The sequence below is a fragment of the Amphiprion ocellaris genome, chromosome 16 (genome assembly GCF_022539595.1).
Source record: "Amphiprion ocellaris isolate individual 3 ecotype Okinawa chromosome 16, ASM2253959v1, whole genome shotgun sequence".
NCBI classification, from domain to species: domain Eukaryota; kingdom Metazoa; phylum Chordata; class Actinopteri; family Pomacentridae; genus Amphiprion; species Amphiprion ocellaris.
Window position 1 is genome coordinate 23,522,886 of NC_072781.1, and position 27,271 is coordinate 23,550,156.

Here is a 27,271-nt window from a genome sequence, read left to right on the forward strand (position 1 = left end):
ACCTTATACAACCCTGTTATGCATATTATCAGGAAAAGACAAATTCTTTTTTACTTTTTTCTTCGCTGTTTTCCATCAGTCAGTTTGTCCTCTTGGTCAGCAGTAACAGTTAGCTAAATATCTAGCTTCTACTCCTAACATTAGCATGGATTAGCAACCCTGTTACTGTGATTAGACTAGGGTTAGCAAACAACAAATAAAACATGGAATAAAAATGGTACCATTGATGTGTAAGCTGAGCCAGTCAAGCCCTTGATAGTTTATAATCTGTTGTAAGCCATATAGCCATTTTTGTCCATTTTTTTGTTGCTTTGTAACTTTTTGTCAAATTTTTTCTCTTTTGTTTCATGTCATTTGTCTCTTTTTTGGCATTTTGTGTCTCATTTTTGTAATATTTTGTCTTGTTTTTGTTGTTTTTTGAGCGAAAAGTAAAATAGTATATTATTCAGTTTCAGATATCTGTGACTAAATGTTTTTTGCCTTTGTAGACACACTGTGATCTGTAAGTAGTGATGTGTAAATGATAAACTGAGGCATAATATTGTTGAAATTGAATATATTCTTCTTAATAAATTTCAGGTTGTTCATAATGTTTTGTAAAAAGATAATTTCTCAAATGTGAACTTTTTGAGAACATAGTTTTTTGCACGAAACCAAAAGGAAAAATTTGGAGTTGTCATCATTTATAGGTTAGTATGTTATGATTTTACTGGTCTTACCCACTTGAGATCAAATTGGGCTGAACGTTGCCCCTAAACTAAATGAGTTTGACACCCCTGCTCTATAGTACAGGAGGAGTCTTGCACTGGACTGCACTGTATCACCCATCCTACTGCTCATGTGCACTAACTCTGTTTACATATTTATATCTTTCACTATTTTTTGTATTTTATTTGTACATAGTGTGCCTTTTTCTATTTTTTTTATCTATAGCTGGGAGTCACCAATCACAATTTTGCTGTATGGAAACACAATGACACTAAAGATTCTTGATTGATTCTTGTTTGAGGAGGGAAACCCAAGCTCCAGCGCCACGACCAGTCCCACATCCCCTGGCTGACAGAACAGGGCTCTAACCTGCCGTACAGCCACTCTAGCTCGGATATTGTCTGACAATAATACGCTTTGGCAAGAGAAGGGCTTATAAAATCTCATTTATTTGGCTAAATTAAGCAAATCTTCATTGCACGTCACATTCCATCTCCGCGGCGAGTTTCACGGCAGAATACCACAGAGGAGAGAGAGCAGGCAGGAAAATAGAAAAATAGACGCTGACTGAACGTCATGCCTCAAATAGCATTTTGCACGCTGACATCTCATTATATTCCATCATTGGCAAGGTAATGGCAAGATTTTGTCAAGACAGTAAGCTTTGCCTCTGCCCTTCATCACACCCTGTTGATAATAACTGCAATTATTACACATTGTACCGTTTAAATAGAATTTATATTAGATATTACTTTATCAGTGTGGTCATATAATTCCCATTTCGACTCCTTGATTGGTAAACAAAGGGATGCTATGTGTTGTTGTATGTCAAGCAAAAATATACATGGTTATAAATGGTTCAGTAAATGAAGTCATTTCTGTGAGTGAAACACAATTCAGCAACATCAAATAGATTTTATTTGATTGACTTGACAAAGATGAATTAACCCGCCAGGAGGTTCCTATGTAAAAATAACGATTGGGCTCCTAAACTCCATACTGCCATTCTTTAATCCTTCTGATCATTATGCACAGTATTCCTCCACTGAAATGATAAATATTAAGATTTGCTGTGTGGTGATATTATCAAGAAAACCCCTCTGCTGAAAATAAGTAGTTTTTCCTTTTTTTAACCATGCTATCATGTCTATAAGTTGTGTTTTTTCAATGCTATAAGACAAATAATTACTAAAATAAGCAGTAAACATTAAGGATGAGCATTTCCACCTTGAAACTGCAGCATACTGACGACCGTCTCAAAAACATGGATTCAGATTTCCCAAGTTTCAAACATAACAAACATAAGGAACCAAAACTTTCAGCTCGCAGAGTGACTCTTTCTGTACCATTATTCTCCCTCAGAGTTAGTTTCCAGTTTAAACATGCATGTCTGATTCACTCTAATATTACAGCTTGTCATTGTGTAGCTGGACTCAGATAAAACAGAGACTCTTGTTACTGGGTCACAGCACATGGAAAAACAGATTCCGACATCAGCCGATTCCATTTTTAGATCACATTAAATTTGTTGTAAATAAACCTTGTGTCAGGTTTGACAGTAATCTAAGCAGCATGCCACAAAGCTTGTACAATTAGGTTTTTCTTGTCTAATTTTTAAAAATATGATCTATGTTAACTTTTGAAGATACAGAGACCCTTTTGCGTGTTTTTAGCTCATCATATCTGAACTACTTTAACATCATTTTCACCTCGCTGAATCAAGAATCTATTGATCGACTGTGCAGAACTCAGCTGCAAGGTTTTTAAATAGAACCAGGAGATGAGCTCTCATCATTCCTGCTTTGGGCTCTTTACACTGGCTTCCAGTATGCATCAGGACAGATTTTAGAATATTACTGATTATCTTTAAAGGCCCTTCATTGTCTTTCTCTGAGCTACATCTCTGACCTCGTAGTACTGTATGCACATACATTACTGTTCAACAGTTTGGGGTCACCCAGACACTTTCATGCTTTCCATGAAAACTCACACTTTTATTTATGTGCTAACATAATTGCACAAGAATTTCTAATCATCAGTTAGCCTTTCAACACCATTAGCTAACACAATGTAGCATTAGAACACAGGAGTGATGGTGGCTGGAAATGTTCCTCTGTACCTCTATGTAGATATTCCATTAAAAATCAGTCATTTCCAGCTAGAATAGTCATTTACCACATTAACAATGTCTAGACTGATTAAATGTTATCTTGACTGAAAAACATGCCTTTCTTTCAAAAATAAGGACGTTTCTAAGTGAACCCAAACTTTTGAACAGTAGTATAAATGTACTTTGAGATCCTCAGCCAGGTGTCTTTTGTCTGTCTAAAAGCTAAAGGGGACAGAGTAACTGCAGTCAAGGCCCCTCTGGAATGATTTGCCTGAGGAAATCAAGTCATTTAAGTCAGTGATCTCTTTAAAGTCTCTTCCTAAAACATACTTTTATCAGAGAACCTTGTCTGATTTTACTTAAGTATTAATTTCTTTTGAACTGCCTTTAAAAAAAAAAAAAGAATAAATCTTTTTACCTTTCAAAAAAAATGTTTTGATTATTATACACCAAATTTTATCAGTCTTTTAAAACTTGTCTATTAATTTTCTGTCTTGTGAATCACTTTGACAGGAGGATTTTGAAAAGTGCTCTGTATCATATCAAGTATCTTTATAGCATTTGAACAGTCAGAGGTGAGTGGGAACTTCAGAAATCTGCACATTCTCTAAGAAGCACCACTGCACGCATGAATGGATTATTTTCATGTAAAAAAGCCTCAAATATTTAACTCTGATACACAGAGATGGGTTTTTAGGATTTAATCAATGAGTGGAGAGGCACTCTAAACATCATTTCATTTAATAATATGCCCCCTGCAAGCACAGTATCAGCTGAAATAATGAAGTGTGTCCAACACTTTGACCTCTATATCCACTTCACACAGTGACTGGCCAGCTGTGCAGAGGTGAGAAAATAGCCTGGATTTAAATTTCTCCTTAAGCTACATTTCTTTCCCCTGCACAGCAATTTCTGTTGCATTGTGCGTAGAACAACACAATGAATGACTTTCAGAACATGTTGAAAATGTGCACTGTAAAAGATTTTTTTCCCATTTCAACTATTGCAGGGGATCAAGAACATGTTAATGATCTTGATCTGCAATTGCACTGAAGTAGGCTGAGTAGTGTTTGAACTTAGATAACTGATTTACTACACTTGTCTTTTGGACATACAGCTTTAAAAACCAACAGCTTTAAAAACCAACAATCATCATAATGGAGCTGGAAAAGAGTTTTATGACCGACAGACCGATGATGAAGTCCTTTTCCAGTACTTTTGGCAAGGATGACATTCAGAGAAAATTGAGACCACAACCAAATTTACCAGAAAATATTGTCTCAGTTTAACAACATGGACACAAACATGGAACTTAGGAAATGTTTTTTGCTTATGCACCTGCAGTCTTCAATGCAAGTCAGTTGGCACCAGGTTTGAATGCAGAATCCAGTTCTTGAAGCACATCCACAACCGCCATGCTAGCAGTTCAGTAAGGCTACACTTAAATACTGCGGTGCATTGTGGTGAATGTGGTAAGTGCCAGCGTGCTAACATGCTCACAGTGGCACTGCAAACATGCTGAATCCAACTGTCATTTCCTATCCTAGCAGGGCTAAAAAAGTAGGATTCCCCCTTAAGACCGTTCACATATCTGTTGAAGCTGTGCTTTAGAGATTCCAACCCAATACAAAGGTACGATTAACCGTGTTACCACATTGCTACATTTTGAACTTTTGGCTTTCAGGGCCCTACAGGAGTCTCAGAACCCGGAGCAGTTGTCCACCTACCTTCCATTTAGGTAATCTAGTATTGATGTTGAACATGCATTCTACAGTCCTGCCATGTTTTGTCCTGATATGATTATTTGGAGGCCTTAACTAGAAAATCACAGGCTCACTGCACAAATAATGACAAAGAGTGTCAGTATGAGTTAAGATAGAATCATTACAAATTACAGACATCACCCACCCTACTTTTGCCATTATGTAGGAAAATATACCTCTGTCAGAATCAAACAGATGTGGGATCACTAGCAAAACTTGTGTATAATGGGTGTAAGTTAAGGATGAAGTTTGCCCAGGAATCTAAACTAATATTATTGACTTCTGTTAGGGAGTGACAAATAGGGAACATATAACATCAGAAAAAGTTTTCTGGTCCTCTAGGCTCTGCTGCCAGGACAACAGAAGGCTGTGGTCTGGGCTCGGAGCCATAGTCTGGGCTTTGACATGGGATGTTGACCTGGTGCTGGTGTCTGACTCTGGGCTCAGAAGTGTGACAGAGGCAGGTCTCACTGGAAGGTGGCCTTAACCCTCCTCAGCTTGTCCTGGATCCTCCTCGTTTGATGCTCGCTCGACTGCTGGAAGTTGGCATCGTTGTTGCCGGCCAAGCGATGGATATCAGCTGTGGTAAACCGGGTGATTCGCAGACGAAGGTACGCCTGCAGTTCCCTGTCTGGGGTGTAGGGGTAGACAGCCTCTTGGAAGGCATGGACTTGACTCACAACCTTTGCTATGCTCCTACAAACAGTGACAGATGGATGAGGATGGACAAAACATGAAACAGAGACACAGAACAAAGGAACAGTAACAACATGGGAAGGATATACTGTATATCTCAATGCATACCATATCAGTTATTCCTCTCAGCATCAGCAGCTTTGCCTGTGACCTGATTTGGAGAGAGCTGGGATAACCCAGGGTCCACAGTAACCAGCTGTGTCTCTGCCTTTCTCTGTGAGATCTCCTGACCCCAGCATCTGGCTACACCCAGTCACCTCTCAGCATCTGGCCTGAAACCTCTTTTCCAATCAAACCCCATCCCACAGACGCCATCTGCTGCAACACTGGCACTCTTACCAACAACCCAAATTCAACAGCTGTGCCATTACCATCCAACCGCCACTTGTTGTGACCTCAGCATCTGGTCAGCCATATTGGAGAGAAAGAGAAGGACACAGGAAAATACGTCCTCTTAGCGAGTTGGCCAACTTTGTCATAGACAGATACATGGGATGTGGGCAGTGAGCTAATTTCAAGTTAATGACAATAACTGATCGTATTTTGTGTCACTACAGGGATAGGTTTCAGGCTAATTTCACAGGCTGTACGTATGTTTGACCAGCATCACTCCTTTGACATAATGAAAATTGAACATACAGTAAAACCATGATTACAGTAATAGAAGAGAACATTTTTCCTTATGAACATTTTTAAATTGAAAGACCCATTGTAGTCGTTCACTTCATGATTCTCAAAAACTAGAAAGTGTTCTGCAGAGATATTCTGTCTTTTTATCTTCCTACTGACACCAGAAGTAGCAATATTTCATGTTGTATGGGTGGACTTTGATTGCTTGTTACCATTCTGTTGGTAAACTGGATCAGTTTCAAAACATCTCCCAGCATTCAAAAGTTTGGGGTCACTTAGAAATGTCTATATTTTTTGGAAGAAAAGCAGTTTTTTTTCAATGAAGATAACATTAATCAGAAATACAGTTGAGACATTGTTAATGTGGTAAATGACTATTCTAGCTGGAAACAGCTGATTTTTAATGGAATATCCACATTGGGGTACGGAGGCCCATTTCCAGCAACCATCACTTCTATGTTCTAATGCTACATTGTGTTAGCTAATGGTGTTGAAAGGCTAACTGATGATTAGAAAACACTTGTGCAATTATGTTAGCACATGAATAAAACTGTAAGTTTTCATGGAAAACATGAAAGTGTCTGGGTGACCCCAAACTTTTGAACAGTAGTGCACATTAGACACTTACTTTCTTTGCTAGCAGTTTTACAAACATATTATTTGCTGCTAACTGCTGCAGCAGTGCTAATTAGATGAGCTACACTTCACAAAGTTGGGATCAGCCAGTCATTAGTTAATAGTCATGATGACTGGTCAGAATGTCTTGGAAAACGTGGTTTTCTAATGTATGTATATGTAAGAATTATTTTAAATATATACAGTCAAGCCTGAAATTATTCATACCCCTAGCAAATTTTGACTTAAAGGTACTTTTTATTCAACCAGCAAATTTTTTTGATTGGAAATGACATAGGTGTTTCCCAAAAGATAATAAGATGATGTACAAGAGGAGAAAATTATTTCTCAGCTTTTATTTACATTTAAAAGTAACTTTAAGTTCAAATTTGCTAGGGGTATGAATAATTTCAGGCTTGACTGTACATTCACAGTTAGGCCCAAACTGATTCATACCAACGCAGTTTTTGTTTGACCAGTAAGTGTCTTCTGGCTGGAAATGACTTAAAAGTAATAAAAGGTGGTAAGCTGTTGTGTTAGAGAAAAGATTGACACATTTTAATTGTTTATGCCTTTTTTCTTTACATTACTACAAAAACCTCTAAGTCCAAACATTCCAAATGTCGCTGGTCTTTTCTGCTAAGTTCTAGAACAATACATAATAAATTGAAAACAGCTGATGCAGTAGTTGTCTATTTAGTTACTAGTCTATTGCTAGTATTGGCTTAAACCAAAGAGTTTAGTGAGCTTGTTATTAGCTGCCATCACTGACAAAAAAAAAACTGCACATAGTTGCTGCTCACAAGATGGGAAATTCTACAAAGCCCTATCCAAGTGTTTTCAAGTGCCAGTGGCCACAGTGCAAAGCAGAATCAAAAATTCCAAGAGGTCCATACAGAGAAAAATCTCAGAGGATGTTGTTGGAAGCCAAAAGTGACTCCTGCAATAGTAAGGATAGTAGTGAGAGAAGCCAAGAAGAGGTGGTCCAAGGATCACCACAAAGGCCATCTTAATGAATGTGGCCAGCCACTGCACACTGCTGGTCTCCATGGGTGCTGATCGAGGAGGATCCCACTTCTCCAAGACAAAAATGTTATTTCAGCACAGGGACATGACTTTTGTTTGGTGAAACAAAGGAGAAGTAAGCAGCATCATGAGAAAAGATGGAGGACAATAAAGTTCTGGAGAAAAACGTCTGGCAGTCTGCAGAAAAACTTGTTGCCGAAGGCGGTATTGAACTTTCCAACAAGAAAATGATCTGAAACACAGAGCCAAAGTGGTCAAAAGGCCAAGTCCACACATGAATACCTTAAGAATCTATGAAGAAAACTGAAGACTAGAGTGATGGAATGAAGACTTACAACCTCAAAGACCTGGAGACTGTCAGAGGAAAACTGTAAGCAATTGTTGTGGTGACAAATTAAGTCCTTGTCATTGATTGCTTAGAAGGGTATGAGTATTTTTTGACATGGCATATTAGGAAAAAATGTAAAACTAAAAGTAGTTAAACCACATAAATAACTAAAGTTGTTGAAGCATTTGTCTTGTTAGCAGTCAGATCAGCTGAGCTTCAGTACTTTTATGACCCATATCTGTGGTGGTGAGGCCACATAAATAAAGATGGACATGTGTCCCCAACACACATGAACTATGTGGACTGATCACAACTTGGGCTTCTATTTAATGTGGCCATTAACTGCATACCTGAGTTTGGTCCACTTGTAAGCTCCAGTAGTGAGTGTGAAGGCTCCGATCTCCAGCTGCTGGACATGCATGGCCAGGATGTGTGCTGATGGCAGGGTGGGCCTCTTCTTTGTGTGTTCTCCCCCCATAAGACACAGGTCATCACTCTTCAGAAAAACCTGAGAAGGGAGTCAATTATCCACACAGCAAACAACTGAGTTCTTACTCGAAAGAAAATTTCCAATCAAACAAAGGCACATGAAGCAGCGATAAGCATGTCCAATTTAGCAGCGTGACATATCTGAACGACTGAGTATTTTCCATAAATGTAACCTTTTTAGATTTGAAAGCTGACTGAGCAATTAGGCTTACAGGTAATACAGCTGTAATTTGTAATACAGCTATAGAGAAAAATTGGTAAGTGATGCATGTTGTTTGATGCACCGGGTTCTTTTAAGGTTAACTTTCAGAAGGAGCCAGCTGTAAGCTCACAGCACACAGGGAAGTTGCTCGAAGCTGTTTTTCTATTGATTTGTTTGCCCTGCAGCCCAGTTTCACAATATGTGGCCATCCTAGCCTTCAGTTACAAACATCTTCCATGTGTGGCTTCTCAAACACACACACCTGCACAGCTCGTAGCTCCTCCAGGATCTCACACACCTTAGAAGACAGATGTTTCCAAGCCTGTTGGCAAAAGAGTAGGCAGTTTTATTTAGAATCACTAACATGAAAGTAGATTATACAGTGGCTTCAATGTAATACCCGAGTCAATGAATATAACCTGTCCTCAGATGTGAATATGGAAATTTATTCTACACTGGTGTCGTCGAATTGTGAGTTTTTTTAATTACTCCTCCACATTCCTCCTCGGTGCGTTCACACTCTCTACATCTTATTTGAATGCATTAATGTTAATTTCTCATTTGTGAAAATAATTGAATACCGTCCAAGTTCTATCGCGGTTGAAGAAAACATTTAACTTGAGGGCATGTGACTCTGTGCTTGAATGAGGAGGAATTTACAATATGCAGCCTTACTGGTAATTGCCTGACAATCACATTCTCCAGGCCTCCGAGGACCTGCATGGCCGTGGCAAAGTTCCGTGATTCGTAGCAGTATTTTCCTATCCACAGATACTTCGTCAGCAAAGCAACTTGTGTCTGCAAGAGAGGTGAGATTGCAATGAAAAAAAAAGAAAAAATGCTAAAAAAGCAAAATGCAAATATCCAGTGACTTTACAGAGGTATGATACAGTTGACTGTATAATGAGACGTGTGCAAAATAAGAAATACACAACATGTAGTTAAAGTGTATAGTTCACATTGTGTTCGACAATTGTCATTTGCAGTTACATCTGAGACGGTGAATGGGGGTGGCATTAAAGTCTTTGAAGTTCAAGACCTGAAAGCAATAGAAATCATCAAGTGTAAGTGCTGAAAGGATTCTGAATTTTAATTTCTAACAGTGGAATTATCAGCTTGTAGCTATGCAAGAACTAAAAGGTCATGGAGAGAGGAAGAGGTGGATACTCCCAAAACATCAGGTTGAATGATGAAAGACACTGATATTTGAACTGAAGTTGTACTAAAGATTAAGTGTCAGTTAAACCCCTTTTAGACATGCAATCCTTTCTGTTAATCTGATAACAGGTGAATGTGTCAGTTTCATGTCTGAAACATCTGGATAAGACAGCAGCAGGATCCATATGAGCGTCTCTAAAGTGAGAAAGTCCTATTGGAAGGTTTCTTATCATTTTTCTCCTGCTGCAACAAGGGCATTTTTGAGGGCCTGAACATGCCCAAAAGCTCACAAAAATTTGCACACACATCGGAACTTGTGAAAACTTTTAGATTTTATGGGAATTGCACACGTGTGTGATAAAATGGCTCCACAGTGCCCCCTGCAAAATTTGTAACATCTACTACAGTCAGCACGTTTCAGCTCCATCTATCACATTTGGTAGGCATATGCAGCACATCAGGTTGAACAAAAAAGTGTGTGGTGCACAAATCCTAAACCCAACAGAAAGTCTGCCATTTTGCATTAACTGTGGGAAATTTGATGATTTTTGTGAACTTTCAAGAGCTATAAACTCAGAGGGGTAACTCCAAGTCACCTCAGATTTTTCCAGTACAACCAGACTTAGTGATGAAAAGTTATCAAAATGTACCATGAAAGCCTAAGGGCGCGGCCGTGGAATATACATAGATACAATATACATACATCCAGGTGGCCTCTGGAATTTCGACGCTTCGCCATGAAACAGGAAGTGCTGTGTAAATCCCCTGTAGATGCTGCAATCTGCCTCAAACTTTACATGATTGATCACAGTCCTGCCCTGATCACATCCATATGCCAATATCCACTAACAGTCATAGCGCCATCTGCTGGATCGGAAATTACATGTTTTACACTGTGATGTACTATTGTTAATCGGTTGTCCATATTCATGTTCATTATTCTTTCTTCCTATTTACACTGGCTCCCAGGTATTTCTGCCTCTTTATATTGTTTTCAGTGTGTTTCAACCTTGACAAACAGGTTCCTGGTTCGTTTTATCCTCTTTCTAGTGGCTAGCATGTATCAGCTGATTTAAACTGACTCCGTGTATGTTTTAGTCTCGTTATATTGGCTCACAGTATGTGCCTCTTTACATTGGCTTCAATAAATTTTGTCCGCTTTTAAAACACCAATTGAGCTGTAGTATTTTTCTAAGGCTTGTTTGTGTCACTTTTTTCACACCCAGATGTACGCCACACCTTGACGTGCATGCAGCTTTAATTTAATGTTGCGTGGAGTTTTAATTTATAAATAATCCCCGTCATGGAGACATGAGCAATCAGGATTTAACAGCAAGCCATACTGTGTAGTTTTCTTCACATCAGACAGGTGAGCTGTCAAACAGAGACAGTGTTTATAAGTTAAGATTAAATAATTTTCTGCATAGCGACCATCCTAAGGTTGAGTACTGAACACAATCAAAATCATCAAAGGATATTTTTTTTATTTTACTGAGTAGTTAGTAAAAGTTGGATCTAAAAAACTAAAATGAAAATTATGTTTTTTTATTACAAATATTTTTTTTCATTTCAGTCTCACAGGAAGACGACTGCAGTAGTTTCATTGTGTGAATACACCATTCCCCTAACTACATATTCTGTGTGGCTTAATCATTAAAGTAGCAGCTAAAATATGGAACAGGTAGATGAGGAACAATGAAAACTTAAATTGCTGTAGTCAGACAAATTATCTAACGCAGGACAACATTTTTAGTAATTAGGAAACATAAACTGTCAATTATTTGGACAGTTTGATAAGCTGCTATTAGTTTAGATTTAGACATTTATTTATTAGAGCATTACCATATATTGTACATCACTTGATGTACTATACAATCTCGTATGTGTGACAAATAATGGGTTCATATAAAAGTGATATATGTCTTAATGACAGAATGTCATCACTTTGAAAGCTTCATGGTACATGTTTTGTGTCGACACAGGGCTATATACAGTATTTGTTTTGTCGGTATGAAAAATAACTACAAATTCAAATGGATGCACAGATGTCCCTAAATCATCTGAACATTTTGTCTAGTGTGTCTAGTGTTAGTACAAGGAAGTATCTGGAGGACAACTACAATAATGATAATAATAATAGTAATCATATATTTTTTATTGACTTTCTCAGCTTTTTTGAAGACTCCTAATGACAGTTGTGCTGGGTTCCAGGCCCATATGTTCCTGTTCCCAACAGTGTTTAAACCATCCAAGCATGAAACTAGAGAAGAAACAGAAAGAACATATGGGGAAAGGCCATGACTGACAAGAGAGTCTATGTCCGAAGAGAAATCAAAGCCCATGCTGTGACACTAATGGCTGCCTTTTTTCCAAACTGACCCTGCTACTTTCATGAGCTATGTCTCGTCTCACCTTGACAGAGTCGCAAATGACTATTTCAGCAGAGATCCAGTTAGCGACACTGTCAGCATATGTGAGCAGCTGCTGAAGGTAGGTGTTTGATGGTGTCTCCTCATGTACCAGCACACTGCTGCTCTCTGCTGGTGGGATGTGTGGTGACACATTCCTGATGGGGAAAACAGAGAAGTAATAAAATCCATGCTGAAAACTGCCATTTAAATTCTAAAAGTTACCTTAATACATTTAACATATATACACTACCAGTCAAAAGTTTGGACACACCTTCTCATTCAATGTTTTTCTATTTATTTGTATTATTTTCTACATTGCAGATTAATACTGAAGATTGACACTTTTTTGTTTACAACATAATTCCATATGTATTCTTTTATAGATTGTAAATTTTCAGTATTACTCTACAATGTATAAAATAAGTAAATAAAAAACACTGAATGAGAAGGTATGTCCAAACTTTTGACTGGTTTATATATATATATGTGTGTGTGTGTGTGTGTGTGTGTGTGTGTGTGTGTGTGTGTGTGTGTGTGTGTGTGTGTATGTGTGTGTGTGTGTGTGTGTGTGGTGTGTATTTTTTATTTTTTTTTTTTATTGCTTGGGCTAACTATTGGGATTAAAACTGTTTGAATTCAAAGCATATTTGTAGTTGTGAATTACATATTTTTTCATCCATCTAGTGAGTTTATTATTCTTCATTTCTGTACCAGGAGCTATTCAAACAAACTGAACAGTAGCAGGGTGGTATGTTTCTATCCCGCCGTGGTAAAGTATGTGAGGAAAAAAAAATCAACTTTGAATTGGTATATACAGTATCTTTATATTTTATGCAGCAATCATGTTACCAAATCAACAGGACCTTGTTCACTGTGCAGAAATACAAATTGGCAGGCAAAATGTAGGAAAAAAAGACTGCTGAACAAGTGACAGGGTTTCACAGTGCCTCTGTACACCTCCTGAGGGGTCACTGAATGTTTGATGATGTATGAAAGTGATGTGAATCATATTCTATGGCCCTTACAGCCACCATATCTGGACCACTGTGGGGAACTTTGAATCCACTTTTCACACTGAGCTCTCCACCAAAAATCATTTTTCAACAGAGTACGGGAACCTTGTGATTTATGCCCAGGAGCACTGAGGCTATTTTGGAGACTCACAGTGGAACAACTATCTCACTAATGCAGCCTTTTCAGTTTTTGTACTCACTTATTCGGGGTCAAGACTTTGTCCCTGACTCCTTGTATTCTGGAGTTGAGGAAATGAACTGGATGACATCCTTGGAATATCTCCTGCATTACAAGAGTTCTAAGTCAAAATAAAATCATGGGTTGCCTTGCTGTGCATTTATAGAGATGTGTCTCCCTCTAGAGGTTTGAAAACATAACAACAGCAAGTGGTGTAATGTGCATAGAGGATGAGTAGACCTGCTGCAGGAGGGTGAGCTGCTGGGCTATGTGCTGTGCACTGTATTCATTCTGGCTGAAAGGGAGTCGCTCTTCGCTGTGCAGGCAAACATTCGAGACGTCATCCATCAGGGAGCTGTAGCAAGGCATGGGCAAGGCTGCAGCAATGGAGAAAGCCTTGTCTTTGGACATGGATGGAGAAGACTCCACAATTCGTGAGATCCTCCACTGAAGAGAAGAGAAGAGACCATTTGGGGACAAATGTTTTGAATTATGTAAACACAGTGCTTCTATGACAATGCACCCTCTTATTAACAGTGGTAAGAACACTGAATTTCTCTAATAAGAACAAAATAGATTTTCTCTGTTATGTTCTCCTTTGAAAATTTCAAGTCATGTCATGTATGAATTTAAGTAGGACATACTTGCATGCACAAAGTGGTCACAGGTATTTATTATAGTTTATTCATTTATTTTGCAGCACTTTTACAGTGCACAATTACAAATAACTTCACCAGAGTTAGCTAGCAGCTAATTTGCATCTGTTGTCCTGGGCAGGCACAGAAAACACAGCAACACAACAAACATAGAGCAATAAATATGCTACATAAAACAATGCAACACTTAAAAGTCCACCAGTGTGGGAAAATAAATGAAATCTGCAAAAAAATAAAAACATAAAAAAAAAAAACCCAAATGGTAATCATTGCGCTGACTGGTTTTAAACACCGTGAAGCTTCCTGAATGTATAATGTTTGTGGAGATGTCACAAGCAACATAAGTAAAAGCCAAGTCAAGGACTCATCTTCAACAAACCGAATACTGACCTTTCTGCCAAGATCCTCGGTAGATGAATGCAAGCACAAAGCGTCATCGTCTTCAAGGCTGAGTAGGCTTCCCCTCAACTGACTTGCAGTCGTCACATATGGAAGGCCGTGAAGACCAGCAAGAAGTGCCTCGCCTTGGCTGTCAACAGGAATCACCTGTGGAAAAATAAAATGAGGCAACTCCTGAATGTAGGGCTGCACACTGGCTTGGTGGTGAGCACTTCTGCCTTGCAGCTAGAAGATCCCTGGTTTGTGTCCCGGCCTTTGAGGGATCTTTCTGCATGGAGTTTGCATGTTCTCCCTGTGCATGTGTGGGTTTTCTCTGGGTTCTCCAGCTTCCTCCCACAGTCCAATATCATGCTGAGGTTGACTGGTAACTCTGAATTGTCCGTAGATGTGAATATAAGTGTGATTGTTTGTCTCCATATGTAGCCCTGTGATAGACTGGTGATCTGTCCAGGGTGTCCCCTGCTTTCACCCTCAGTCAGCTGAGATAGACTCCAGCACTCCGTGACCCTAATGAGGATTAAGCGGTGTATAGATAATGGATGAATGGATGGATGGATGGAAGTCCTCAATGTATCTGATTGTTGTATTTTAGAATCAGCCCTTTTATTCAGGAGCAGATAGAGAGACTTGGAAAATATTAAGAGTAATGGACAAACCCAGTGCTTGAAATCAATTAAAAGTATATTTTAGAGCAATAACACACTTCACTGATGTCATCGAGTGACTGAATTCTGCAATTTCTGTACAGTGTAAAACAAAATGCATACATAAGTGGCTACCTCAGTATTAAGGAAGTTTTCTAATATGTCCACAAGGCTGGACTTTGGAGTGAAGTCTACTGGTTTACAGTCCGTTATCCAGAACTGGAGCAGGTCCAAACTGCGATGGAAGATTCTTTCACTGTCTCCTGACATATCTGGACCTTCCCTGGTACAGAAAGCAAACACTGTCACCATAAGGTTTGTGTCAAATATTTTGTACTGTGTGTACTATGATTTTGTTTCTCCATGTCATCACATGGTTCTCATTAGACAGTACCTTGCAGCACAGATGAATTTATCCATTATGAATCGCAGTAGCTGCTCAGGAGTGCAGAAGAAACGATAAATATACAAGAACTGCTGGATGTAGCCCTCAACAGCAGCATTCCTGCAATGAAAGGGATCACAGTATCAGAATGGAGTTCAGTAACCAACACAGTTTAATAGCACTGTTTGATGAAAAATATTAACAGCTCCAGTTGAAACACAAGATTAACAGAGAGCAGTTTTGTCTAGTTCCTTATCCTGGCCATGGCTAACATAGTCAGCTCCTCCTAGGGACCCTTTAAGCACCTTCAAACCATGCGTGAGATGTAGTCCCTACATGTGTCTTACATCTGGATTTCTTCTCACTTCCTTGTGCACGCAAAAAAAAGAATCTCTGGGGGAATCCTTCCAAGGTGACTTCAGTTACTTTAATAGCTCCTTTCAGTGTGAGGGAGCAGTCACGTCACACCGAAGTTATCCAAAATCACAACAGTGTCAGCACTGGTGGGTCTCATGAGAGCTAGCTGACAGATGGGAATTCATGACGATCCTCTCTGTTTAGTTCAATCTGCACTTAAGTGCTACTGGATTTATTATGCTGTAAGATCAGCCAACTTTTGACAATATAACTGAAAACAAGCCTTAATAATGCTTTAAGTAGAAAAAAACAGCTTCAGCTTGAGGCAGTGGTAGCTGAAAGAAAATTGGGCCTGTGACCCCATTTCTTTCATTGTTGATACCGTTTCCCATAGCAACAAACGGAAAGCAGACTTAGAAATGCCAGATCTCAGAACAGCAGTTATAGTGTCATTGTTTACAGGTCATATTAGAAATAGCAATGGCAACTTCAAGCGCTACTGATGTTTAAGCAAATATATGTAATCATAACCAACAGTATGACTAGTATAAAAAAGATGGAGAGCAACAATGTGAGTGGGACAGCAAGACAAACAAATAAAACATGAATGTGTTTGGCATTAAGAGTCAAACTACAGTAAATATATTTCGTGACACCCTATTGCATACATGGAATTACTTGAGAATACAGACTGTTGATTTGGTCTTCTGATGAGATTAATGAGCAACAGAAGATATAGAATAATCCAAAGCTAATTATTTAACGAGTTATTAAACACTCCATCGAGAGAATGTTTTGTAAATTGTAAATATGTGTTTATAATCAAGAAGACACATCATGAATGAGATAAGCAGTCAATGCCATAGCTGAGGATTTTCAATCAGACTTCCAGGATTTTATTAGTAACAATCCTAAGTAACCAATCATGTCAGCTTGCAGGGTGTGGCTTTCTGTATCATTATTCTTATTCAGATTTTTTTTCAGTTTGGAGTTTCACAGGGAGTGCCTAAAGCTTTGAGACATTATCAAAATTCATCCAACCTCATGCCTTAACAAGAAGAAAAAAACAATGAAATTTCAAATTTCAACTTTCATCAATAATACCTGGCGTAGAGGTAAGCCATGAGGCCCGAAGGAGACCCAGACAGCAGAGTGCTCTTCCCTTTGCTGGTACCAAAGCTAAGAACAGACGGGTCCTCAGAGGATTGAAGGTCCAGACAGTCAGGTTCACACACAGCCAAAGAGGGTAGTAATGAAACCTCCAAACCCCACTGGTCCACACTCAGGATCTGCAGAAATGAAAGAAAGGATATCAAAGGTTAGAAGATCCAAATGCTTAGAAAATGCATGAGAAATAGCAGCATGTGATAAAGTCAATACCTCAAGGTATTTCTTCACAGAATCCAAGAAGACAACCTTGGATTTCAGTTCTTCAAGATGCAACTTGAGTTTGGAGAGCATCACTTTGCTCTCACAACCTTTAGGAAACAGTCCACACACAATGTTTTATAGGTCATACTGTAAACTGTGCTGTACGTATCATTTTCATACTGTAGCGCTGTTTTAAAACGGCACCCAACCTTTGTTTTTTCTCTCCTGGTGAATCAACTTTTGATAGAAATTTCTTGTTTTCTTTAGATTCCTTGTTTCGATTATAAGCTGCTGCTGCAGTTCCTGTTCAAAGGAAATCACACAGAATCATACAAAGGACCTAAAATTGTACCACATGCCTTTCAATGAAAGAAGCCATTGGGTGCTCACAGTGTGTATGGGGCAGCATTTTATTTTTTCCTCTTTTCACCATGGCAACAGAACGCAACAGCTCTTTTGAAGTGAAATGAGTGAGAAGTCGCAGCAGCACGGCTCTTAAGGTGTGTTATTAGCTCTTATACAACCATTCTGAAGGAGCAGTGGTGCCATCAAAGTGTGCAAACACAAAGACTATTCATTAATATTCTTTTGCAAACGATAACAGCTTCCTCTGCCAAAGGCTAAGTTCAACATATTAATATTCAGATCCAGTTTGGAGGGAATAATACGCCAATTATCTTAAAGTCCCCCACATGTTCTTGTCGTATTTACCCCAAAGCCTGACCGTGGCTACTTCATTATAGACAGCAAAATAATTCCTGGACTTAATCAAAAAGCTCAACCAGGTGAAGTGCTGAATGAAGCTAAGACTGTGCCACTGTATTTAATAAGCACTGAGAATAAACGCTGCTTAGAATTTTGATTCTGCAGTTTCTGAACATAAAGCAATGCAACAGAATTCATTTCAATAATGATTTTGAAAATATTTGGAAGGAAGTAGTCTCTATTTCTGTTGTGAGCACATTAGTCAAAACCTAATAACAAGCATCCTTTATGATATACATTTCATCGAGTAGGTGTACAAAACCTGTAAATCATGTGGCTGCTGTTTGTTCAAACTCATAGTGTTAAGGTCAGAGATGACTCACTGGCAATAGCATTCACAGGTTTACCCACCTGTGTTTTCACATTCAGACATGGCGATCCTGTGTGCTGTCCCAGATTTACTGCATACTGGATCACTTCTGGACTGAAACAATCTTCTGCAAAAAAGGCTAAGGCCCAGTCGGGGCTGAAGCTGAGCCCCGGACCCTCTGCTCTGGATCCAGGGGAGAGAAGCCGCTCTGACACCAGAGAGTCGCTGTCCTCCATATCCTCCGGGAAGTCTGGGCTCATCTGCTCATCGTGGGCTCCCGTCAGCACGTCCTTTCTGCCCGATAAAAACTCGGCTTCAGAGGGGCTTTCATCGCTGCCCCCTGCTGAGTGCTCACCTCCCTCCATGACCCCTGAGTCTGAACTGTCAGCTTTCACACCTCCAGTAGTAAATACAAACAGCAGAGAGAAAAGAGAGGGGAGAGAAGAGGAAAGAGAGAGGGACTGAATCACATGGAGAACAAAAAAACAAACTGGATCTGTGATCAGCACTCAGCGAGAGAGAGAGACCCAGGGGTGGTGCTGGGGGTATTTGTGGCAATTACAATGCATTGACTGTTCAACACATGAGCCTCGATGGCAATTCGAGCTCAAAGTCTATCACTATCTTTTTATCTCCAGTGTCTTGTAAGAGCCTGTTTGTAATCACACACCATGTCTAGCATATTTTAATCACGCAACAAATGCAAAATGCAGATGCATGTGTGTGTGTGTGTGTGTGCGTGTGTGTGTGTGTGTGTGTGTGTGTGTGTGTGTGTGTGTGTGTGTGTGCGTGTGCGTGTGCGTGTGCGTGTGCGTGTGCGTGTGCGTGTGCGTGTGTGTGTGTGTGTGTGTGCGCGCTACTGGCTGGGAATGAGTTCCAAAAGAAAAAGTCATAGCATCCAACAACCAGTCATGGTCCTCGTGACTCCAGTCAGCAGTCACACACAAGAAAAATACATCTGGGAAATAAATCTGAAACCAGTATTCTCATAAATAAAAACATAAATAACATAGATAGATAGATAGATAGATAGATAGATAGATAGATAGATAGATAGATAGATAGATAGATAGATAGATAGATAGATAGATAGATAGATAGATAGATAACCAAAAAAAGGGGTCACTTAGAAATGTCCTTATTTTTAAAGCAGTTTTTAAAATGAAGATAACATTACATGAAACAGAAATCCAGTTTAAACATTGATAATGTGGTAAATGACTATTGTAGCTGGAAACGGCTGATTTTTAATGGAATATCTAAATAGGGATACAGAGGAATACTTCCAGCAACCATCACTCCTGTGTTCTAATGCTACATTGTGTTAGCTAATGGTGTTGAAAGGCTAATTGATGATTAGAAAACCCTTGTACAATTATGCTAGCACATGGATAAAAGTGTGAGTTTTCATGGAAAACAAGAAATTGTCTGAGTGACCCTAAAGTTTTGAACAGTAGTGTAGGTAGATAGATGGATGGACGGACGGATAGATGGATGGATGGATGGATGGATGGATGGATGGATGGATGGTGTCTCTGATGTGGGACAGTCTCCCTAAAATATTTTTGGCTCAAGTTAATAAAACGATCCCAAAAATAACTGGACCGCTCCATCTCTGTCTAACACTAGTAATGCTATTGAACTCTAAGTTTAACTTCAATATATCTCATAGGAAATTACTGCAGGCTGGATCCACAAAATCTAAATGGCTCATGGAAACCTCCACTTTTACTGTGTGCTGCATGTTTAGATATACTGATTATGGAGCCTGAATCAGTGGGTTCAAAGAGATGGGGCTGGGGGTAACACCTGTAACAGCACGTTTACTTTTGCCACCTTTATAAAAGTCTAAAAACATATTGGGAAACTTGCAGAAAAAGTACAGTTACTCTGCTTAGGGTTGTGCTGAAAAGACAGATGGATGGTGGGTGGGTGTGTGACTGAGAGGGAGGATGTTTATTTATATTACATTCCAATAATACATTTTCCTGTCTAACTTTAATGTTGTTCCACTCATTTTACTTGTTATGTACTACTGTCTGTATATTACAAATAAAAGGAATTTAAAAGTCTACATAAAATTTAGAAAAATACAACAAATACTAACATGCATCTCCACACTGACCAACTACAATCATGGGACCAGGTGTCATTTGAAGAGGACACATTACGTGGGGGGTGTGGGGGCTCATCCTCCAGGATTTGTTTTTGCGTCAAATAATGAAATTCCAACTGAAAATCAATTTATGGTGGAAATTTCATTATTTATGTGAGCAAAAACACAAAATTGGTGACAATTCAAAATACAATAGAATATAATGCAGCAAGGCTATTTGGTATTTATATATTTATTCTTCTGTAGATCAACTTTTGAAATTTTTTTTTTCAAATGTACATTATTCCTTAAAATTATATTTTTAAGAATCATATACTTTCCAATTGTGTTGCTGAGGCTGACATTAATGAAACATAGTAGAGACCTGCTCTTTTCGATGTCATTTTTGAATCTATGAGTAATGTTACAACAGTTTTTTCTTCTTCTTCTTTCATGTTTAAATGGTATTTAGTATTTAGATATCAGTTAAACTATGGTAGTACCACTCACTGGGAGCCTTTGTCTTTTATTGAATGCACATTTTGCTATGTATCCTGTTTTACTTAACTGGAACTGGAACTGAAGAACTTTGACTTGTAGATGAATATTTTTATATTGGAATTTTATGTTACAAAAATACAAATAATGTAATCTTTCAATTACTTCAAGTTTCAATTATTAAATATTAATATTTTTAAAACTAAAGCAACTCATTTAGACCTGCTACAGTTTTTTTATGGAGGAAAAACATAAAATTAAGGATTTGATAAGATATTCATCAGATTCGGACCATAAGAAATGCACATTTTATAAACTCTGAAGTAATAAAAATGCATCTCCCCATGATCACGGTCTTTGTCTAAACAATATGGAAAGAACAATCTCCTACCTTGACAGATACGATGCTGACTTTGCTCTGATCTTAATTCAACATCTTCAAGTGAAGGCTCATTTTCCCCATGACAGGGCCGTCCCTCGGTTCCTTCCCAAGAATCCACCACAACAGGACTGGACGTGTGAATGTTTCCATTCAGATCAAGACAGCTGTGAAGGCAAATTTCTCTCTTCCCCCTCCAGACAGCGGCGATCAGGGGTGGGGTAAGAGCTGCCCTTTTCACATCCTTTGATGGAGGCTGCTCATTAGAGCCGCTGCATGAGGCACATTAGGGGACAGAAGACACACAGCATGCTCAAAGCCCCCTGACAGTTAGTGCTTATTAAAATAATAATGCCAATAATGTGCATTTAAGTATGTAAGAAATAGGCAATTTGAAGAACACACACATGGTGATGGTAAAAACAAAACAGCCAACAACACAAAACAGATGTGCAAGGATTCAGCATACAGCATCCAACTTCCACATAGGATGTACTGTTTAAATCAAGAAAACACAACGGAATACCACTGCAACAGTAACTAAGAACCAATCAAGACAACCACCAAAACTCATTTCAACATCTTGCAACTTATCACCCACAGAATGAAATTACAAGTCACATGATGCAATTTATAAAAAGATCCTCGGGCGCCCGTATAGCTCAACGCGTTGAGCGGGCGACCCATGTACAGGGGCTGGTCCCCGACGCAGCTGGCCCGGGTTCGATTCCCGCTCGCGGCCCTTTGCTGCATGTCTTCCCCTGACTCTTCTCCTGTTTCCTGTCTCTCTCACACTGCACCTATCCAATAAAAAAAAAGGCCAAAAAAATAACTTTAAAAAAAAAAAAAAAAAAAAAAAAAAAAAAAAAAGATCCTCACACCAAAACAGGACACTGCCCACTCCGGTCCTTTGTTGGGGTTAGGAGGGACAAAGTCCTCCCAAGATGCCCTCAGAGAAAATGGTACACTGGAGAAAATAGCTCTTCACAGCTGGGCTCTGTGAAGAAGCCCACAGCCAGAGGAAAAGTGTGCCTGTCTCCCTGCAAAGCTGTGATGTTCCCTACCTCAGCAGATTAAAGGGTCTCTCAGTAGCAGCTGGATAGCATGAAAAGATGTCTGACAGGAGTGAAAGGCTCAGCTTGTCTCTAGCATACACATAAATGTACGCATGTATCCATTTATACACGTAAGTCCGATTCAACCTCCCAGGGCTAGTTGTCAGCATATGAAGAACTGGCTTTACATGTGTCTTCAACGTAGCTAGACATTTTCCTTCACACTAAAACAAAAAAAAAAAAAAAAAAAAAAAAAAACTGCAAAGCTGTTACCATAGGGACCATTTCATCTGCCTGCTAAAGTTTACGTATGAAGTGCATACTGTATTATGTTCATTTGGATGCTGGGTCTGGGTGTGCACATGTAAGTGTGCAGAGGAGGACAGGTCACATTCAGTGAGGAGTGGATCATTGTGTGTGTCTGTTCTTCAGAGCCCACGTAAGAATAAATAAAAATCTGAACACAAGCAGTCAGAGCCAAGCATCTCACTGTTTTCCATTTGCAGTTTTTCTCAGTTATTACAGGTATTATTCAGATGCAACAGTTCATTGTTACAATCATAATGCATTGTATTACAGTATATGCAGGTGTTCATGGTTCACACAGTGCAGCTGAAATGTGTAACTTCTGCATAGATATTCCAGTACAGCAAGTGATGATTCTGTAACTACAGCAAAAAATGGTTTAAGGAGGCCTCCAACCTTTTTAACACAACTCAATACAAAACAAAGCTGTCACTCTGCAGGCAAACTGTGATCCGACTGAGCTTTTGTAACGTGTATGAAAATACGGTGTCAGACATATAATTTTCAAATCGCAGGCTCTGCTTTGAAAAGACTGTGTTGGCAGTTTCATTACCAGGTAGCCCACTAATTACACAGAATTGCACATTTGCTTTCATTTAATTATTGCTTGTACCTGAAAAATAAATGCAGACGGCAATCCATATCTAAAACTAAGCTAATTATCAGATCCTACATGTCTGATTTCTGTAATCCCTAGACAGGTTGCTATATCTCCACTATATAAATTAGGAGTGTAACTATTGATTATTAATCAGTTAATCTGTTAATTATTCCAAATGTCAAGGCAGCAACACATGTCCATCAGTTTCCCACAGGCTAATGCTACATTGATTTATGCAATAAATCACTAAGGTCTTCATTAGTTAAGCATTACTTAAGCATGTAAACATTTCGTGTTAACTGATTTCTCTCTCAGGATGCACATCTGGCACAATCACATATGACAACCTGTTCTATTTAGTGAGTAAACAGAACTGAAGAAAAGACGAGACTAATGCAAACAAGCTGTACTTCCAGCTACAGACATTATTTTCCTCTGTGTCATCCAGTTTTTGAAATAAATCTTTGTTTGTTGACCTATCTTAGTTTGTTTAAGGAGAAAGGCAGACAAATAAAAGGAATGCTCACAGTGTGGATGGGCTGTAGTTGACCAGACAGTGTAATACAGCCAGCAAGTCGTCTTCCCAGTACAGATCACTGAACCTCTCCTTCACAACGCTGGCAAACGCCTGGTACTGAAGGTCCTTCAGAGAGAAGATGTACTCCCCTCGGAAAAGAGAAAAGATTGATTTTCAAATGAATATGTCCAAACAGCTCAAGACAATATGATGAAGAGAGTTTTTACCAAATCGCTGAGCTACATCTAGCAGGTGTTAAAGGAACATCAACAAACTTAAGTGTGTCTGTCTCTTTGGAACACTACAGGTTTCTAGTTTATTTCTGCAGGTTTGCACCATCTATTCGCATAATCTGACTGAACTTTAGCCTTTTCTCTCCACCAAGAAGCACTCTGGCAGCTTTATTCAATATATGTAGATCCTTTATATAGAATAATGTTCAAGAATTTATACTTTTATTGGGCGGGAAATCACATAATATCCTTTCTTTTAAATAAATAAATAGATGTATAGCATACAGTGGAGGGGTCCCAATTTTTCTGTCCAGCATACCTCCACACTCACTCATGGTTGAACCCCCCAGTCTTTGACACCATCATGGTCTAAATATGTTGTCAAATTGCTTTTAATTGGAACTATTTTAAATGTTAACTGAGAACATCAATTCTTGGAGCCATGTTTGCATTCATGTCACAAACCTCCCACTTGAGGTTGCAGAAGGCTGGAAACACTTTGGCTAACTTTTTAAACTATTACTATTAGCAGTTTATTTCAACCTTCAACCCATTTCCATGGCTATTTGAACTGTTAGTCCATTATTTTAGCTATGTCAACAGTTATTTAATTACTCTGGATAACTATCTGAATTGTTTATCCCTTACTTTTTGAATTGTTTTACTTACTTTTTTTAAACATACATCCCACCCCTTTGGCTAACTAGTTGAACAATTACTTTTACATAATTACTTCAACCTTTATTCCATTACACTAGCTTACCATTTGAACTATTTTATTTTTAGCTAATTGTTTCAGCCTTTATTGGCTAACTACATAAACTATGTACTTATTACTTTAGCTAATTATTTCAACATTGATGCATTGGCTAGCTATTTTAATTCTTGCTTTTAGCTTATTATTTCTGCAGTGGTTACGTAGCTTTGCCTAATGATTTGAACTACTTTATTTTAGTTAGTTGTTTTAACCTTTATTCCATTACTTTGGCTAACTATTTAAACTGTTTAATCATTACTTTTAGCTATATTTTGGCTATGGGAATTCTTACTTTTAATTATTTTAACAATTGCTCCATGTTGCTAACTACTGGAACTACTTAACTTTCAGCTAAATATTTAAACTACTGTACAGTTAGTTGGGCTAAATGTTTAAATTGCTTATTGACTATTTTAAGGTAATTATTTCAACATTATTTCTACTGCTTTGCCGAAGTATTTGGACTCTTCAGCCAACTATTTCAACATTTAGTTCATTACTTAATTAGCTATTTGAAGTGCTCATTACTTTTACCTAACATCTTGCTTGTCTTGCTTACTAACTAGTTTTCATAAAATAGAACATGTCATTTTTAAACATTTTCACTTCCTCAGTACATAAATAACCTGTGTCTTTTTCCATTAGTTTATTTTATCCCGAGTTCTTATTCAGTCTTCCATTGCTGTGTAAGGCAAATTAAACAATAATAAAAAAGATATCACACCTATCTAAAGATACATACCCATGGCAACGTCCTTGTGCCCATTGTCCAAAAATAGATCAAGTGAAAACTCTCCCTTCAGCAGGTCAATCACCTCCTGTAGGGCTGGATGGACTTTAGGGGAGATGGACTCTGAAGGAGTCAGACTCTTATCTTGCGATCTTGGATTTGTGTGTCCATTGTACCCTCTGAGCACAGTGTGCCCCAACCTGCTGTCAGACATGACTGAGCTATTACTGAAATAAGATGGTGGTAGGCCACATTCCTGGGGTCCAGGCCTTCCAGGCACATTCGGAGAGTCAATAAATGGACCATCAGTGCTCTCTGGGACTGTGATCAGCTCCTGCAAAGGCTGTGGGACCAGAGCAAGATTTATATCCAAACCGAGGAGAGACTCAGGAGCCCTGACCTGCACAGGCACTAAAGAAAGATGTCCTGTTGTAGGATCCTGCCGAAAGAGGTAATTGTTGAAAACACCACAACCATTGAAGTTAGTGGATAATGGCAGCGGAAGAGAGACTGCAAAGTGGGAAATATCAGGGAGAGTAGAAGGAGAGTCGACCAGAATTTTGCTTGATTTTTTAGTAGATGAAGTTATGACCGCCTGACAGTGAGTTAACTCTTCTGTATGTTGACTGGGTTCAGTATGAGTTGGGTACTCAGAGGATGGAGTAAAATTGAGGCCGCTTTCCATGATGTGGTCACTGCTATTTGGAAATCCATTGACCATCCTGTAAAAAAACAAACAAAAAAATGTCTATCAAATTTGACTTATTTTGCTCATATATGAAATAAGCGTTAAGGATGGAAGAAGGGACAACAGTCAAGAACAAAAGTCTCCATACATTTGTAAAGACCATGTATATTGTGGGAGTCTTGAGTTTCCAATGACTCCTGTAACTCTGAATTTTCTATGATGAAATTATTTAAACCTATTCATCCCTGTGACAAAATACAAACAAACAAACAAACAAACAAACAATCCCGCATTTTGGTTCTCTCACAAGTTTATTGTAGGTCTCCTGAAAATGTGACAAAATCTGCAGGGTTAAAAAAATACATACAGCAATGCTAATATTTAGCTAAATTTCTCAGGGACATTTTCACCTCAACTTGGCACTTTTGGTTGCTATGTACAAGCTTTTGGTTGTTTCTTCAGCACAGTTCATAGGTGCTTGACAAGGTAAAAGTCAGGACTTTAGGGGGCAGTCTAAAACCTTAATTCTACCCTGATTTAGTCACTATTTTTGATGTGTGTTTGGGGTCATTGTCTTGCATCCAAGACTCAACCTTCTGGCTGGTGATTTTAGGTTTTTCTGAACAATGTGGTAGTAATCCTCTTGCCTTATTTTTCCATTTATTTTGTGTAAAGCAAAAGTTCCACTGGCACCAAGATAGCACCAGAGCATAATACTGCCACCACCATGCTTGGTTCTGTTACTTTAAAAAAATGCTTTTAAAAAAGAGCATCACCGTCATCAAAAATAAAGCATCGTGATAATGCACATTATTTTCCTGAATATCCTACCCTTCAGTGGCAGCTCCAAGATCTTGGCTCTCCTCCTGTAAGTCCCCTTCATTGGTCAGAATGATGGGTGTGAAATGTGTGGCAGTGGAAGTGAAGGCTTCTGGGAGGTGGAGTTCTTTACTGACTGGATAGCTGTGGGGAACAGGGCCAGGCACAGGAGCCAGTCGGCTCTCAGTGGCCATGGGCACAAATCCTACACACAGTTACGACAATGCCAGATACAATATCAGTGATATTGTCTCATGCAATACACATTGTTAAATTACATAACATTTGTGCAATATTAGGAACATCTACTGCTTTGGCTCGATTTCAATTAAAGGTAATAATTTGGTTTAATGAATATCCATTAGTCATTGATGTTAGG

The 27,271-nt window shown here is 38.7% G+C and overlaps 1 protein-coding gene across 3 annotated transcripts in view; it reads right to left on the reverse strand.

Annotated features, from left to right (window-relative positions):
- Positions 1 to 1,138: 1,138 nt before the first annotated feature.
- The window catches only part of LOC111578244 (kinase non-catalytic C-lobe domain-containing protein 1), a 59,891-nt gene continuing 33,758 nt past the window's right edge, over positions 1,139 to 27,271 (reverse strand). For 2 of the 3 annotated variants that reach the window (XM_023284895.3, XM_055018441.1), the window contains exons 14-31: positions 26,905 to 27,097; positions 25,398 to 26,107; positions 23,676 to 23,814; positions 21,199 to 21,458; positions 18,256 to 18,611; positions 17,349 to 17,442; positions 17,149 to 17,246; positions 16,873 to 17,057; positions 15,421 to 15,531; positions 15,162 to 15,309; positions 14,374 to 14,529; positions 13,568 to 13,774; positions 13,350 to 13,432; positions 12,138 to 12,291; positions 9,243 to 9,365; positions 8,830 to 8,889; positions 8,227 to 8,384; positions 1,139 to 5,277 (exon numbers count right to left, since the gene is read on the reverse strand). In XM_023284895.3, the coding sequence (XP_023140663.2) occupies positions 5,049 to 5,277; positions 8,227 to 8,384; positions 8,830 to 8,889; positions 9,243 to 9,365; positions 12,138 to 12,291; positions 13,350 to 13,432; positions 13,568 to 13,774; positions 14,374 to 14,529; positions 15,162 to 15,309; positions 15,421 to 15,531; positions 16,873 to 17,057; positions 17,149 to 17,246; positions 17,349 to 17,442; positions 18,256 to 18,611; positions 21,199 to 21,458; positions 23,676 to 23,814; positions 25,398 to 26,107; positions 26,905 to 27,097 (3,464 nt within the window). In that variant the 3' untranslated portion in view covers positions 1,139 to 5,048. The other variant, XM_055018440.1, reaches the window with a different exon arrangement.